Raw genomic sequence first — 18,605 nt, forward strand, 5'->3', positions numbered from 1 at the left:
TTGAGAGAATCTTCACAGCAATAGCTATGAAGTAAGTGGCATTAGGATTAGTACTGAAATGCAAAATTCAGAAAAAGGTGAGGCACTTAAGATGAGTTCACTTAATGTGCACACTTTATTTCTATACTTTGAAACAAAGTAAAATCTAAGGTATTTAAATAACTGGAGTTTGTCCTTCTTAGATAAAGTAAGCCTGACCATACAATGTCTTGTCATAAAACTCCCACTCACATTGGTAAACAATTATGTAAAGGTTTCACAGCACTGTTCATGTGGGTAAATGTTCATCAGCCCATACAAGGGAATAAATATTCTGACCCACAGTCTACAGAAGGGAATTATCTCTGCTCCCATAATGAAATGGAAATATCAACTGCACATGGCTGCATTATTTTACAGGCAACACTAATAGCAACAGAAAAATAACCTTGCCAAACCCCAAAAACTTCATCCTTATTTATACTCACAAATGTCAAATGTTGGGGTGTTTCCCAAGGAAACAGAAAATAAAGCCCTATAGTGATAGAATTAGGGACTAAATAATATTGGTGGCTTCAAACAGCATGGAAGACACTTCACCAGAAAGCATTCCCAGAATCCAGTACCCAGCCCACAGGTATTGGGTGCCCTTAGTGCTGTTGCCACAGCAGAAGTGACTTTGTTGTCTGTCTTCTGAAATTAAATTACTTAAACCCAAGAAAACAAATGAAAAAGACAGCCTGAATGTGAAAACAGTTTTCAAGGGAACTAATTAAATTCTACCTCCAGCTTCTGCAACGAGAACTTGTATCTTCTTGATAGGGCCATGATCATCGCTGTAATAACATATTGGCATTCTGATTGTAATTGTTGTAGCTGTGACAAGTAATGCTCCATTGGTATCATAAACTGGTGCTGGTTTCTTTTTGGGCCTTGGAGGTTCTGTTTTTAAGCAAAGAAATACCACAGAGTTCTGTTTTACAATATTTTCACTGCAGGTACATTGTTCAGGCATACTGATGAGTTATGCGAAAAAAAATCTCCAGCATATTTTCAGGGACGACTTAATGTTCTACTTACTGTCTTAAGCCTCTAAAAAATATATTGTGATAAATGCCTATGTATACAATTTTTAATTAAAAGAAAAAACAGTAACATGGGTGAGCTTTAATTGTTCAATTAATATCAATCAATGACTGTTTATTTCAACAATTGTGATACTGCTATTTCTATGTCATGTTCTAAGCTGTTTGCTGATGGTAACTAAAATATTGAACTTGATATGATTATTTCAGTGAGTCTGCATGTGCTTTACAGTATGATTACGATACAAATAGCAAATGATCAGCAAAACTGAACACTACAGTTCAAGAGGATCAATTATATATTCCTGTTCCTACATTATGCAGCCTCTAAATAATAGCTCAAGGCACACAGCTGTGTACTCACAGATGGAACATAATTTCTCCAGAATTTATAGAGATTACAGTAACAGTATACATTATGGGACATACCTTTGATATCCATGGTTATTTTCAATTGAATTTTTGGCCCTGCACCAGCACCATTAATTGCATACACCTTAAAAAAAACAAACATTTGTTTTAATGAGTATTTTAATAGCTTCATATTGGCCAATTTGGGATATATCTGTAGTAACAATGAATGCTGAAACACCTTTTGTCAGTCACACAAGGCTAGAATTTACTTTTTAGCTTTGAAATCCTAAGTATGGTAACACTTCACTGCTTATAGTGTAGCTCTTAAAAAAGGAATAACAAGCTCACTTAAAGGATGATCTTTCCTCCTCTCATGTCCCAGTCTCTGACTATTTTAAAGTACCTCATGCACATATTTCTGGCAAGCTCCCCTTACAGAACTGGGCCTTTCATGTCCAGTGAGCAATGCCAGTACTGGAATTAAGAGAGAAATTTAGTCTTATGCTTGTCAATGTGTCACAAATTGTTTTGCTGAGCACATGAACTGATCACCTAGGCTAGTGACTCATCCTGCTCCCACTCACTCTATACTGTTCATTGCTTCCCTTGCTCCTCAGGCTTGCCTCTCTTTGCATCCCAGCTAACATTCTTGGCCTGAAAATCTTCATATTCAGCAAAGTTTCAAACTAATCTTATACTTACATTAAAGAAAAAAAATACCCCCACACCCCCCAAAAATGTAAGAGTTCTTACGCTGACATTATAGGTATGTCCTCCTTTTAGTCCTTCTATCATGGCAGTGACTGACTGATCTTTTTTTTCAATGACACTAAGGTTGTGGATCTGAATGGCAGCAGGGTCATCTTCATTGTAAACCATAGCTTGATACACCTGAATATTTCCATTTGGTTCAGATGGTGGCACAAATGTTACTTGGAATTTTGTTACTTCATCTGGTATCTTCTGGAAAGTTATGTTGTTAGGTGGGTCTTCAGGCACTGAAATAAATATTTCAATGACCCACTTAATCAGTTTACTACTATTACTATTAGAGTAAAACCTGAAAAACTAAAATTATGTATTTTGTATATCACTATTATTTCATTGATTTTTTTCTGGGTTTTATTAAAAATTCTTAAATAGTTCTTGCATATGCAAATATTGATAAACACAATAAAAAAATCAAATATATGCTGAAATCCTTTTCTTATTGATGGTACTGAATGCTATAAACTTATAAAATAATGATTAGACAAGACTCAGTAGTCTCTACTCAGAATTTTTTTTTCTGATTATCTACTCAAAAAGCCTGAAAGCATCATTCTACCTCGAAAAACATCTGGGGTACACAAATCCTTGCAGAGGTTGACAAGCAAGAAGCAAGTCAGTGAGTATTCCTTTCTGAGAAAAGCAGAGTATTCCCCTGTTGGCAGCAAGCTCCTCCCAACATATAAACAAGCTACTGTGCTCCTAAAAGTCTCTGCTTATCACAACTAAATCTTTAGGAAAAATTTTTCCACTAGCTGATGCCCAGACACAAGCACATCATGCATTTTTTTCTGGAGGCATTTTCTTGTCAAACACTGATTCCAGTAGCTTATTCTCAAGACAGAGAAGATATAAATCATTTTTCCAATGTCCCTTTCTGAAAGAAAAGGCTGTAACATTCTTTCCAGGCAGCTAAATATTTATTGCTCTACCTGAGCAGACAAGTATGTAGCGTGACCTCTAAATAGTGAAATCAAATGACGGAAGGTAAACACATTCCCTCAGCCAAGGATTTAGATGCAGTCATCCTGTTTCCCAGGGTTTTTATACCAGCCAAAGAATGCTTACTGAGGCTTCTCTGGAGTAAATCTGTGACAACTGGTCCTAACTAAGCTGTAAGCTAAGCTGTACAAACCAGATGAAACAAGATGAGACATTAAAAAATACCTGTTCCTCTCTAAAGTTACTGCACCTCTTAATGTATCTCATATTTACATAAGGAAAAGGGCTACTAAAAAAGGTACTACAGGATGCTGTCCCAGAATAGATCCAGCTACCACATAGTTTAATCTTTTTCCGCAGCAAAAGAGCATATCCTCTTCCAGGGATAGAAATAGGTCATGAATTCCTTAGAATTTAATTTATCTAAAGCATTGGAGATACATATATATCTATCTATATATATATATAGTATCATACCAAGAGGGATCTTAGATTTTCATACATCAAAGGAAACAAAAATGATTAATAAAGTCACTGTGTAGTACATTTAAATCTGACATTAACCTGAGTATATAACTAAATAAGTTGTTTCACAGCAGACCTTACTAGAGATAATCGTGCTTTATACACGGGTGATAATTAGTTTGAATGAAGCAGAACTTAATACCTCTTAAGAAAATATTTTTAGTGTTTTGCTTGTTTGTTTGTTTAAACAATGGAAAACAATTCAAAACCAGCAAAGACAGAGCATAACCATGATTTATGTATGTAAAGTTAGGACTATATCTTCCCCATGTACATATTTATATTTTTGTACTATTTATGGTTTTCTAAGCAAGTGCAAATGCAATCTACTTTTCTGTAACATCTCATCTCTCAGTTTTATTTTATCTGACTAACTTAGCAGCATCATATACTTTTGTCACATTAATATCTAGCTCATGCTCCAGATTGTTTAGAATGTGTGGAACAGCTGACTCAAGCAGAATTTCCTATGGGCCTTCACTAGCCACTTCCTTCCGCTGAGAATACACAGATAATGTCCTCAAGTCTGCACAGATACCATTTATAAATGGCAAGATTCACTTCACTTAATTTTTATGTTTAAATTTTGCACCAAAACCAAGGATGTTGTATTGAGTTTTCAGTATTCTCTTAACAGATACCTCCATGTAGGTCATCCCTGCCCAAGGCAGGTGTCTCATATATACATGCTAATGTATACATAGAACCTCTCTCTTCATTTGCCACAGAAGTAACCTAGTTGGCTGTGTTCCACATACCCAAATTTTACATGGAGTGAGGTAGGAGAATCCCAGCGTAACTAAAGGTAAATCTTAGTATTTATAACCATTCCTTTTTTGTGGTCTGACACCTTTTTAAATATTAAAGAAAAAATATTGCTTGAGGAAAAATCTGTATTAAAAGCCCACGTTGTGGTTAAATTCCTCATGTATTTATCAAATTAGAGAAACACTATGAATTTTGATCTGTATAAAGTAGAAAAAAATTACCAACCTGCTTCAAAAGTGGAGACAATTATTGGGGAACTAGCCTTGCCTTCTAGGAGTGCAGCATTAACATCCCCTGTGAAGGCAATGATCACTACAGAATACCTCGTAAATGCTTTCAAATCAGAAATTGCTAAGACTTTATCCTCCTCATTTGTCTTCAAAAACTGAGCTTTATAGTTGTCATTATCCACCTGTAAAAAAAATAGTAAAATAAAAAAAAGTTGTTACAAGGCTTGAAACAGCAAAAGCAGGAAATTATTATTTAAACATCTTATTTTACTTTTATTCTTCCACTTTCCTATCTAGTTATATAGAAGGGTTCACAAGAAGTCTCTGGATACCAAGAGTACAGAGTTGTGCTGTGGAATACACTCTCATCTAACCCATATGTTTCCTTTCTGGCACTACATCAAGTATGTGGTTAAGGGAATGGGCTCTTTGGTTGCTCCTGTCTCACACCAAGCAAACCTGAACCTGCTTGGAGACACTGGGCCAGGGCAATTATAGTGACCTGAAATAGGCATCAAACAAATTTAAAAAAATATATAGGCAAAAGATCCAGAAGATGGGCAGTTATATAGCAGAAGACTGTTTGGAATACAACTAGAGAGCTGGGCAGCAATAAAAACGTTGATACAACAGCAGAAAGTTCAATTCTTCTTTGGATGGAAGAATAGAAGCTCTTTTTTTATGAGAGAGTTGGGAAGGATTAATTCTCCCACTAGAAAAGCCGGAAAGATTTAAGGTTCAGTCTAAAAAACATGAGGATTATAGGAGATCTAGTAATAACTTTAAAATATGAGAAAGGGTGTTTATAAATTGAAGATAACCCACTGTTTACAGTGTTCACAAAAATTCAAAAAGAAATTTTACTTACACAGAAAACAACTACAATTAAAAATTACACGATCTGCAATGATATACCTAAAAATGGAACTAAAACCATTACTATTAATTTAGTTATAAACTAAAATAATCTATTGTGGGTTGCTGAGCAATTTTCAGCACTGGATATTATATGAAAAAGATAACAAATAATTTTTGAGAAATACTTTAGGTACACTTGTTTCTGTGTTAGAGCAGGCTAGGGGTTGGATTACATTGTGGATACCTCTTTTCCTTACATCTCAAGTAATCTGTATCCCTGCAGAAAAATCTTCAGTGTTGGACTTTATATCAAATTAATAACTTCTAAAGGTAGCTTCAAAAAGAAGAAAAAGGAAAAAATGGGTGCTTTTCCAGTGTTTCATCAAGTATCATTTACAAAATTTTATTTATGTATATTCCCACTGCTTCAGTTAATCATGTTTTTATTATTGTTTCTTCAGTGTGTAATTTGAAAAGAGAATTAGGTAGCTGTACAGTAGTTTTCCCACTGAACAAAATCTGTATTAAATGCAGCTGATAAAACATTAGAATAGCTCAAGCATACCATTTATTTGACAGATAGGCATGTATCCCCACTGAGAATTAACCTGAACTAAACTTTCTGATGAATTAAACAGGCATTCATTTCCTGGGATGGCCATCAAGAGCTGAAATATTTTCTTCTCTCTGACTATCAAAAATCTGGCATATAAATATTTATTCAACAGCTGAAGTACAATCACAGCACTACATCACTGAATGTATTTCTATTCTTCATGAAGTTTAATGGCTAAGTTCCATTTTCCTTAGCCATTTCCAGGAATATTTTATTCGGAAGTACTTCTAATTATAGTAGACAGTAAAGCATGACTTGGAGGAAAAACAATGGAGTAGTTTTTAGCTTTTCTGATCCTTAAAACTGCAAGGCACATCCTTGTAATTTAAGCAGAATCCTAAGACATTCAGTTATGAATACTAATGATTAACTTTTAGTATATAACAGAGGAAAAATCTGAATTATTCTGTTCTATTCTGATGCTATTTTAATAAATATTTAAAGATAGTCAGTTGAGAATAAAAGTGAGTAAAGTTATACATACTGGAAGTCTGTGAAATTTGGAGCCTTCATAAAAAATTTCCCACTGGGACAATAAAATATATACTAAAAATTTCACTGAAAAAGATTGTGACAGCTTTATTGGTCTTTAAGAAGGAATAAGTTTGTGTACTTAAGTTCTACAGAACTGGCACCTGTAGTTACTGATCATTAGACAGACAACATCTAATTACAAGGAATCCATTAACATTAACTGGTTAGCTGATATATACTTGGAAAAAACACCCCAAAACCTCACTTTGTAAAAACAAAACTGGTCCTCCAAACTGAAGATTTAAAGTTTTTTAAGTTTCTTTCAAATGCTGGCAAGTTCACCTGGAACATTCCATAGATCATCTTCCTTCAGGAATTTTATTATAACTCCTATTGATAAGGTATTGATAATATTTTCAGAGTGTAGATTGAGATTATATAATTTATAATTTTGGAATTATCAGACGGAGAGGAAATTGTTTCAGTACAAGTTGATAAAATATTAAACCCAAAAAAAATCAACCTTTTTTTTTCTGAGTAGCTTAAAAATATTTGGTATTTTTTACTGATCTCCTTAGATATTTTGATTGCAGGAATATCTCAGCATTAATATGTTAGCAGATCTGTAATTCTTATGATAGATTCAGAAATTAAATATGCACATATTGTCATACTCTATTCTCAGAAAACCTTCTGTTTAAAGGCCTTAAATAGTTTGAAGATTTTAATTTTTTTTCCTACTATCTAACAGATTGATTCAAAATTTTTGAAACTGAAAACGGCAATTTTTTCTAGGTAATGTCTGATAAACTGCTTCCTATTTTCAGCTATAGCCCTGTCTGTTCCTGGCAGAACATGGAATCTATATCCTACTTTTCATGTGCTTGACTTTAGAAAGATGCCTATCTTGCTGCAGGGCAGGAAATGGGGTTTATTAATGGCGATTTTAAGGAGTTTTGTAAGTGCAGTAGAGGATGAAAAGAGAAAAGCCACTGGAGTTTTTGTCTTATGTCAGCTTTTTTTGGTTATAAAGATCAAGGAGAGAGAAGTGTTATTACTGTGCTACCAAAATACAGCTAATCTGATGGACAGAGCACCAAGTGCAAAGAGGGAAATCTAGTTTGACTTAAAAGACTTTAAAGCTGCCCTCTGGTGCCGTGTAACTTTGTACAAGTCATTTCCTTTTGCTAGGCTCTCTACTTTGGTTTGTAAAATCACTGCGATGAACCTTTCATTCCTTTGAAGACGAAGAAGTCATTGTGCTTAAAAAGAGCTCGACTTCCACGAAGCTCAGCTACTGCTTTCCCATACACCTTTATAGATACACATTTTTTTCCTCCAAGACCTCTTATTAGCACATGTCTTTTAATATGAAGAAATTAACTTATCTCCCATTAATAAATTTATAAATGCATAATTAATTCTTGCATGGAATTTATGTGGAAATAGACACAATTATATTTGTTATATATTATATAATTTACTGGTTTTCAGTCCAGTTATGTCTGTCCTGCAATTTCTATCAGAACATCTGCTGTGGTATTGATATCTCCAAGCATCTGTTTACCCAATAAGAATAAAGCAGAGCTGCCTTACTGAGGTAACATCTATGAGGTAGCTCGTTGGTCCCGTAATGATGGCAGGTTCACTCCAGCTGACATTAACACTGTGAGGAGATGTAGCTAAAACAGTCACATTTTCTGGAGGACCATCTGGAGCTGTAGAAAAAAATGTGCATGTGAACCATGGCCAAGGAAGTGCACAAAAAATAACCCAGTATAATTTCTATGGCCAGTAGAGATTTGAAAATAAAACTTTGTCACACAGTTAAGATTAAACACGGCTTAAATAACTTTAGAAATTCATCTTCCAGTGTAACCACAACAATTTTTCTAGAGTATAGACTATGACTTCATCTTATATTGAGATTATAGGTTTATTTAATTACAAGTTCTTTTAAACTATTTCACATGACACAAGCAAAATATATACAAATATCTACACAAATAGACAAGCATGATACATTTGTGTATGTCAAATTAATAATTTAAAAAACAAAATAATTGTGGAAAAACATCATATTTTGCAATCTAGAAAAAATTTCCAGCAGTATCAGAAGGTAGAAGCAGAAATAATTTTCTACATTTCCTTTCAATTTATTCTTAACGTGTTGAGAAACTACAGAAAACCCAAACAAAAGAAGTGGTAAGAACTGAAAGAGGGCAAGAATGTTCACATTAAGAAATTAGATTTCCCTAAAATTTACATTTGTTGGAACATATAATTTGTTGAGGTGATATGTGAATTAACCTAGTTATTTTTTAGTAATGAATGAGAAATTAAGGAGATTATAATAACATCTCAGCAGTTCTCAGTAAATGGTATTATTTTTTCATAATAGCCATTTAAACTTCAGGAAAATAAAATTTGGAATAGAATGACAAGAGATTTGTAGATAATTACAGAACTTGGCTCCAGGGTGCCTTGTTTTCGGATCTACTACAAAAAGAAGACAGCTGTAGCATCACTGAACAGCCTGTTAAAAAACAACAACATATTTGTACATATTTCCAGAACTTGACTTCATGGTGCCTTCTTTTCAGTCTACCACAAAAATATCCATATGAGTTAACAGCATATTATAAAAAAAATTACTGAAGCAATTATACCTATGCTAATTAGAAGATGCAGTCTCTTTTCTCAAACATGATTAACACATGAATATGTAGTTTGCCACTATCAATCATTAGAAAAGAGGGCTAAATGAGGAAAAAATTGGAAGGTATACAGGGCTACTTAGCTCTTCAGGAAGAACACAGGGTAGGAAAAGGAAAAGAACATGGAAAGAAGTATGTAGCTGCTGCAGTTCTGTGTGGAAGATTAATGAGGAAAATAATAAAATTTTTCACCATGGAGGTGAAAATTTGGCACCATCGTTGCAGAATAAAACAGAAATATTTGGGATTAGGAAAGGTGCTATGATGTGTTTAGGGTGTTGGATACAGGAATTAGATTCCTGTGCTGGGATTAGCAGGACTATACAAGACTTTATAGGCAGGATCAAATTCAACCATTGGAAGCAGTCCCCAAAAATATTGAATAGCATGGAACAACTGAATGAAGAGCGTAACTGAATGAACTGTGAGTGCACATGAGGGGTGGTAAAGGAGAAGAGTGCTCAGGGAAGGCTGGCTGTCAAGTGGGGAGCTACAACAGAAAAACAAAATACAAGGGCAAGCAAGTTCCCTGCAAATTAGAATAAACACAAATTTTATTTTTCAAGTAATGCACATCAGGCTTGTTACCAAGCGGTGTCTTTCAGGGTAAACAATTATTCCAGTAACTATGGCAATAATATTTATTGGCTTAATTGCAAAATTAAATTTTCTGGAAAACAGTATAAAACTATATATTTTTATATATGGCTTCTTGAGCCTTAGTTTTCAAACCAACCAAGTTTCCAAAGACAATTTTCCAATTTGTTTATAGAACTAATTGACTCCGAAGTTATGCATTAGATGGTATGAAATAATTTTAAAGCATAATCTAATCTACAAATCATCCAGTCTGCAGTTGCTTATATGGTTAATTTCCATATGCAGTTTATACTTGATGTATTTGTAGATATTTGCAAGAAAATTCTGATTGAGTATGCTATATTTAAGTTACTTATCTAAAGTACATCTAAGCATTAATACCTGGTTTATTTTCATTATGAAAAGTAAAATATCAGACATTAACCAGATCATACCAAAATGTAGGAATAATTTCTGAAATAACAGGTATAATTGGGGAGAAAACCACAAAATTAAAGGTATCTGACATGTCTTATGACTTACAAAAAACATCTTTTTTAAAACTGTGTTTGATTCAGTGGATAACCACTGCATTCTGATTTAGGTTTGTTTGTGAAATGAATCTGGTCAATATGAACCCATGATATCACTACCTCCTTTCTCTTATAAATCACAGCAATTTACTCTGGAGAAATGACCTAGTCTTATTCTCTCATTCCCCCATAATCCAATCACTTCCTCTCATAAGCACTTTTCTCCTGGTTTTCACAATAATGCATTTTCTGTAACTAATAACCATCATTTCCTGATTATCATGCTTCTATCCTTGCACAGGAATGTGGGTCTTATGGAGGTCAGGGTCATCTTTCCCATCCATCTGTGTCCTGATGCTAAGGCAGCAGTTAAGTGTGTTAGTTTGAAGATAGGTCTGGATAGCCCATCATTTAGCATAATCCTCAAAAATAAGACTGAATACTCCAGTTTTCTAACAGAAATTCATGCTTGCCAGTTTGGTTAGGATTATCTCTTTTTTTCCCTTTCCCAGCAAAAATTAAATATGTGCTTCAGTTATTAAATTTTTAATCATCTAGGTTATTTTTATAAAATTTTAAACAGGTATATCTTATATTAGTCCACAATTATTTTAAAACATTTATTTTTGAGGAAATGTAACAAAGAAAAACAAGTTCTCCTGGGCAAAGCTTTCCAGAAGAAAGAACACATAACAAGACATGAAATCTCATTACTTTTCATCACACAGAAATATTTCTTTAATAGTACCAAGCAACTGGGTATCTGCAGGGATTGGGAATGAAGGTGCTGAAAAGGGAAGCATAACCCTCTGCCCCACACTTCTATGTCCCAGCCTTCATGGGACACTCAAATATCTGGGATTTTCCTTTGTACCTCAGTATATCCTGGCATTAGGGGACTTGGCAGTTTACCAAAAAAGCACTGCATTGTGTAACTGTGTGAGATCCAAAATGAGGTCAGTGATCTCACTGTCATTCATTTTTCATCTAACACTGGCCCTCCACGATTATTTTTCTCTTAGAAAACCTAAGTTCAGCCATCTTATTGTCCTCGTAAATGTAATATTGAAACTTGGGTTAAGTGCAGGTGTGAGGGAACATAGTGGTGCCACAACAACAATGGTGCCATCACACTACTTTATGCGAGAGTAAAACAATTCCTGTGAGGAATAAAGTAGTGTGATGAGTGCAAGACAGAAAGCTAAATAGTTTATCTGTGAGAACTGGGCTGTACTAAAAATCCACAATATTTTCACAGAGTTAAGTATAGCCACTCTCAGTACAGAACACTGCCCTTTTTTTGTTGTTGTTTGAAATTTGCAAATGAGTTAAAGAATCTTGAAAATAATAGCCAAATTATATAAAAATAAAAAATAAATACATTTGTCTTTGTAATGAGCTGAAATAAACAGATAAGATCCTCACCTTATTCATGGGATAGTCAGAATAAATAGGTATTTCTGCTTTAGCACAACAATCAAATCCTCAGAACTTGTAAAAAGTATTTGGGATTTCTTTTATGTAATTTTTGTTGCTCATGAAGTTTCTTCTCTTTATATTCTGGGAAATGAGTCTAACACTTTTCACCTTAAATCCTCCTCCTGATAATAAATAACCTCCTGAACATAATACTTTAATATTTTCTTTAGGCTTGAGAGAAATACAAATTTCTGAGAACCTAATGAATTATGAAGAAAAAAATCCTTTAACTAATATTTCACAACAAAGGTAACTTTACCTTTGGTAAAAGCAATGTCTTACAGAGACACTTCTTGAAAATCAAGTGAAACAGTGCCTAACTTCTGGCCTCAAATGTGCAAACACAACTCCCATTGATTTTATGGGCTAAGTACTCAGGGTATTTTACATAGCAGCTAAGCACTCTTAAGCCCTAACAGGCCATGTATATTGGCTGTGTATCAGCAGGCTAATCCAGAGGATGCTTGGCCCTATCCATGAGGGAAAGGAGAGGGAGATCAACACCTGTTTTCTGCATACACTATGCAAGGCTGCCCAGAGTGCTGAACCTGCTTGGTGCATTCTGAATTTCTCTTTCCTCATACAAGTTGTAGCCTTTGCAAAGGAAAGAGCAGAACTGAGGGGTTTTTTTAACAGTATTTCTAAAAACTAGGCTTTGAAAAGTACAAGGTGCCTAGAAACCTGCCCTTGCTAAAGATCAGCCACTGCTCATGGAGGCTCCCAGTGCTGCTGAAGCATGATGGAGCTGCCAGCTGGCTAGCCAGATGTGCCATGTCACCTTCCTATTTTTTTCCCTCCTCAGCTGATTGCCATTACCCCGGGAAAAAGACATGACATTTGGAATAATGCCCATGCTTCCTCAACTCTACAGTGGTGTGTTTTAGAGGCAACTTATCTCCTGGTGTGTCACCAGTTTAACTCACAGGAAGTTCATTGCTGCCTTCTTCCATCACCACGGATACAGGTCAGCAGCCCCAGGCACTTGGGCTGGAAGAACTGGTGGAACTTTTATATCTTTAACCCCACCACTTTTAAACTATCTACTAGAACACACAGAGGACCTACTGCTGAGAATTGCACTGAGTTGGTGTGGAAAGGGCTTGTGCAGCCTATTGAGATGTTTATACTTTTAACTACCACTTTCTCAGTGGGATTGGATAGGAAACTAGCTCTCTCTTAAACCAAATCATCACTGTCCAAAGAGGAAATCATCAAAAGCATTCTAATGTTATGCAATTATATGTGTTTCCATTTACTGCTTCTCCATACAGTTCAAATCCCTAACTATTTTAATTCAGCAACAATTTTGTGGAAAGTATTTGCATACATCAGCAGCTGAATTCTATCAATTTAATAGTAAGAAATCTCCCCAGAGCTGCTGGCTCAAGAGTTGCAGAACTTCTGTTATCTATTTTCTGCTCCATCTGGGTTTATGGTCTTTTCTTTCCTTCTCCTTAATTTAAAATATTGCATTGATTTACAAGCAGAGATTCCCCATAAGAGTCACTGGACAAAGAAAGAAAGTGCACGTGAGAATGACTCTGCAGCTGATTCCAGCACTTCTCAATCTAAAGGACTACTTGTGAGCTTTATAAAAAATCAGGTTTTTATGATGTTAACTATCACAGTATCCAAAGCCTCCTGTGCTCATATCACATGATTATAAAAATATGAGTGGGACAAGGTAAATATCTGGACCATTGAGCAGTCCTTGGTACACAGCCATTTAAGTACTTGGTAGCTCCATTATTATTACTTTGTAAGGGGAAATGACTGAAAGAGCTGTGATTAAGCCAGGCAGCTCATGGTGATTCTCAGTCATTCTACAGAGGCTATAGACCAGATATTCTCTATACTAGGATGGCTGCAAACTGGTAGGGAAAGCCATATATCCCCATGACAACTGCCTAAATAATTAATGTTTCATGTACCTTTCTCTCAAATATTTAGTGGTGACTTATTTATGACAACTACCTCTTCTTTTGGAAACTTAAATCCTCAGCTGAGGAATGAGAGTTCTAATATGTGTCATGGCAATCCTGTACATGTTACATGGCTCTGATTAGTAAACTCTGCTGGTGGATACGGTTTTGAAAATAAATCTTAATTCCTCTGAAACTATTGCTTAAATTCCATTGCCAAAAACACACAACAGAATTTCAGAAAAGTTTTACAATGTAAATGGACAGACTTTTAGTCAAAGAGTTAAACAAATACTTTTTCTCATTGGCACACCCCACAGGCGAAATCGTATTGAAAAATGGCATATCTAGTCATACTAGCAAAAATTCAGACTTACCAAGTGTACACCTGTAGTACAGCTGAGGACTGAAATTGTTGTTGGGTAAGCAGTAAATATAAAAGAGTATATAAAAAATCCATTGAAATATCAGTGTTGGGTAGTTAGGTATGTATACCTCCCACATTATATATATATATATATATAAAATAGATCAGGAGTTGTTATAAAGTTGCTGTAAATCCTTATTGACTTCACCAGTGTCATAGGTCTATGAAGAAAAACTTCTACCAAGAGTTCCTGCTTATTTAGATGAACATCACATTGTTATAGCATTATGAGACATGACAGACATCCTTACTTACAGCCAGGAAGGGTTTGAGTTGAAATCCAAGGTGAAGAACTGCCATAACCAACATTTGTACTGGCAGCAACAGCAAATCTGTACCATCTGTATTTTTTCAGTCCATACACCGTGTCTTCTATCCAGTCATACATGACATTTTCATATAAATACTGATGCATCTCATGTTCAATACATTCCATAGCTTCCCAGTCACTGCAGTGGATGGATTGTAGCTGTGTGGTAATCTTGTAGTTTTGAAAGTAGCCAAGGATAGATTTTGGTGATCTCCAATGCAAGGTCACACTTGTTGACTGCACGTTGGAAAAAACAATATCCCTGGGAGCACTAGGAACTACAAATTAAAACACTTGTAAGATACCTTAATTTGAATGAGAAGTGATTTCAGCTACTTTTATCCACTGTTGAAAAAATATTTTAATAAGCACATCTAAATACCAAGATTCAACTTCATATGTTTAATAAACAATATTTCCAATGGCATAAATCACACTGTACATATTTAGGTGGCATACATTTACTATAGTTTTTGAAATAAAGAAAAATTCTTTCAGGCATAGCATGTAGGACCAGCTTTGAGAGGTATGACATTTCTATTGCTACTTTTGGGGCTATGTCTCAGCTAATGGGGGGGAATATAACACAAGTTATTTTTGGCCGACCCATAGCATCTTTTACTGTGGATTCTAACTGGCATTCTTCACCTCTCATTTAGAAATGCTCATGTCTCCTCTTCTCTCTTGCTAGTATATTAAATTCTCAAACAACATGTTGAGGAAAGTTTTGTAAGTCTCCTGTTTCACCATCTGAATGAAAAGTATCAAGACATGCAATATGTTTGTCTAGTGTTATAGAAGTGCTTTACCAGAACATGAAGAGAAAGAGCTGAATAAAAGATAAAAAACAAACTTCCCACAAAGTTTGCTTCCATTTATTTATATGCAGGTTATATTCATGTCCATGAGAGAGAAGCAGTGCATATATGTACATATATATACATGTACACACATTTACCCTGTCTATATTGAGTCAGCAGTGTACTCCCAGATTTCACAGACTAGTTGCAACATATGGTTTTGTGCTTTATCACATAGTCATAGAGAAAGCTAATATTATCTCTAAGACTCTGTAAGATAATACTAATACTCTCTATGGCAAAAACTGTGCAGAAAAATCAGCTCAGGAATCATTGTGTGCACATAGCTTTAAAGTGTGCTTTAGAGTCTTTGGGAGAAGAGGTATCACTGGTAAAAGAAAAACACACGATACATCCTCATACTGAAACTGAAGAAGTCCCAAGGCTTACATAAAGAAGAAAAGGATCCCAGACCAATGTTACTGGAGAAGAAAGAGAAAACACTCCTTTTTCTTTTCTTTCAGCCTTATGGGAATATCTGATCTTTGCTTTTGTCTGCAACAATTTGTTTATTAAAATCATCACATTATAATAAGCTGAAACTTCTCCATTAAATATGGATGTTTAACAAGAAATGTAGATTCTGAATCAGACAAAGCTGTGCTGATGAAAAGGCTGAGAAATTAAAATTCCTTCAAATGAACCCAAAGCAGGTGGAGTCTGCAGGAGAGGGAGTAGGCAGAGAACCACGAGCCTTCCCCTGTTCTTCCACTGAGCTCCTATGCACAAGTACACACCACCACAGCATGCAACAGCCCCTTGGGCTCCCATCCTGCTACACCTTAACCAGACACAGAACAACAGCAAACTATATAAAAAGAATCTTTGCTAAAGACAACTTCCATCATTATACATGGTGCTATCAAAACTGAAGTTGTTTTTCTCTGTTATTATTAGCATTACAGAAAGTAGTAAAAAACCTCAAAACATGCAATACTATTCTTGCTTGGTCAGATTTGGAGATGTAATACTTATTTTATCAACTTTCAAAAAAATAAAACACTGCAATATTTTTGTAAAAACTTTATAAACTGTATTAACTATTTGTGCAAATGACAAGAAATGTATTATTTTGACTACTAGTTTATGGAAAATAAAGGCAGAGAAATGCCACATGATTAGCAGAAAATTCCTGTATTTTTTCTCCATTAATCTTCTACTGTGTTGTAGTGTAAGCTGTTAATATCTGTTAAGGTACTGCAAAAGTATGAATCCTTACACACTCAAATATGATAAAGAAAAATGTGGGCTAGAAGAGAGAACTAATTATTGGGCTATATTCCAACACAGAAATTAGGGTTTGACATAAAGCAGATAGTAACTAGTTATTTGCTGGGTGTTAGTGAGAAGGTGGAAATATATACTTTCACTTGCTCAAATGTGCACCCCTGGTGCAGTCTCTGCACCTAAAACAAGTGAGGTTAAAGAGGCTGGTCACATTGCAGTGCCCATGGTGTAGACACCATAGTGGCCTTTCCTTCTTAAGGGGAGTATATTGTTCCCTTATTTTCAACATGGATGATGAAATAAAAAAATATTTGAGAGTTAGCAATTTTGCAGTAAAGAAGGAAAAGACACTTTTCATAGAACTTTCATAGAACTAGCAATTATATCAGGCAAAATGATGGTGGCTCTGATTTGTGGGCTCTCCCACAGACTAACAAAATTCTAATAAATCCAGCCTCCATGAGCTTTCATTATATTTGGAGAGACAAACTCAGTGAAAGTGGGGAAAAAATGGAGGGTGGAGAAATGATTCTCTTTCTATCTGTCCTTTTTCCCACTGACTACTGGGGGTGCCCATACACATTATCTTCACAAGGCTGAAAGTAACGTCTGTGATTATCCCAGTAACACTACATGAAAACCAACATTTTTAAAGATAAACTTGCAGGTATCCTGATAGCAGATAATCAGACAAGCATTTCTTCTTTCACACAAAAATTTTGATAACTATTTTTTGTTGTCACTTTTCCAGTTTGTGAAGACCCACATAAAAAAAATATTTTGAACCTAAAAATCAAGGGTCAGTCAGCAGAATTGACAGTAAAATTTTCTCTGTCATTGCCTACAGACCTTTAAAATGTAGTCAGAGCCTTAAATGTTAGTCAGTTTAAAACCAAGCTAATTTTGTCTCCTTCCTTGCACAGACAAATCAAAAATAAATGTAATCACTCATTAGAACAAATGAAAATATGTGACTGAAACTGGAGCAGATCAAAGAGGTTTGGTCCTAAGGCCACAGTGAAGAGCAGTGACACCCAGTGGCACAGTATCTCTTGAACTTGGTGGTTGTGTTCAGAGACAATTTCAAGACAGCTATGCTATTGGGTTACAGATTACAATTACTCCAGCATGGAGAATCAGATTTCCATTCCTCAAGAATGACTAAAATTCCCCCAACTTTTTCTGTCCACAGATGGTACTGATTTGAACAAACCATTCCATGCTTCCTAGAGCAATCATGCAGCTTGTCTAAATTTTCTAAACATGACTTAACTATGATGAAGTGATCACTGTTCACACTAAAATTTATGGAAGTCAGAAACTGCATATTTTTCAATTATTATTTCAGGTCACATTGGAACTGTAGAAAGACTTATTATCAATTCTCTCATACAGTGACAATTTGATATGTACCTAATGGGAATTGTATTATTAAAGCAAATTTCCAGAAAGGTCCTCTGAAAGAAAAGGTACTAAAAAGGTTGTGACTGAGGTATTTTAAGACACTAATTGCTTAGAACCATGCTCTGATTAGATAGTGGGAATTCTCATCCTAACCCCAAAGTTAAATTTCCTTAGAATCATACATAGGATCCCTTAAGTCTCATCATTAAGTATCTCACAGTCTTTCCCTATTGTACTATGTTTGCTATAATTCATCTCTGTGAGTAGGGAATTTTTCTAAGTCTGAAACATTTGGTGCAATGTATTCCACCTAATTTTCCATTTAATAGCTTCGATCCAGCTTCTGAAAGCCAGCCAGGGAGCTGGCAGAGAGGCTAACCATGAAATGTTGGTGAACTCAGTTTCTGGAGTGGAAGAGAAATGAGGTATTTTCAGGTTCATCTACCATTGTTCATATGATGCCTAAATTTCTATGAAAAGTAACTGAAATCAGATCCACATGGGACTTTAAGTTCCTAAAACCTATTTACATGTCTGAGCTCTCACTG

At 35.1% G+C, this 18,605-nt stretch overlaps 1 protein-coding gene across 1 annotated transcript in view; it reads right to left on the reverse strand.

Moving 5' to 3' along the window:
* PTPRQ (protein tyrosine phosphatase receptor type Q) overlaps positions 1-18,605 on the reverse strand; it is a 122,960-nt gene that overhangs the window by 33,011 nt on the left and 71,344 nt on the right. Inside the window, exons 43-48 of the mRNA XM_086884201.1 lie at positions 14,512-14,844; positions 8,196-8,317; positions 4,647-4,833; positions 2,172-2,416; positions 1,494-1,560; positions 763-921 (exon numbers count right to left, since the gene is read on the reverse strand). Of these exons, the coding sequence (XP_086740327.1) occupies positions 763-921; positions 1,494-1,560; positions 2,172-2,416; positions 4,647-4,833; positions 8,196-8,317; positions 14,512-14,844 (1,113 nt within the window). The remainder of the gene's footprint in view (positions 1-762; positions 922-1,493; positions 1,561-2,171; positions 2,417-4,646; positions 4,834-8,195; positions 8,318-14,511; positions 14,845-18,605) is intronic.

The sequence above is a fragment of the Cyanistes caeruleus genome, chromosome 4 (genome assembly GCF_971803275.1).
Source record: "Cyanistes caeruleus chromosome 4, bCyaCae1.hap1.1, whole genome shotgun sequence".
Taxonomy (NCBI): Eukaryota; Metazoa; Chordata; class Aves; order Passeriformes; family Paridae; genus Cyanistes; species Cyanistes caeruleus.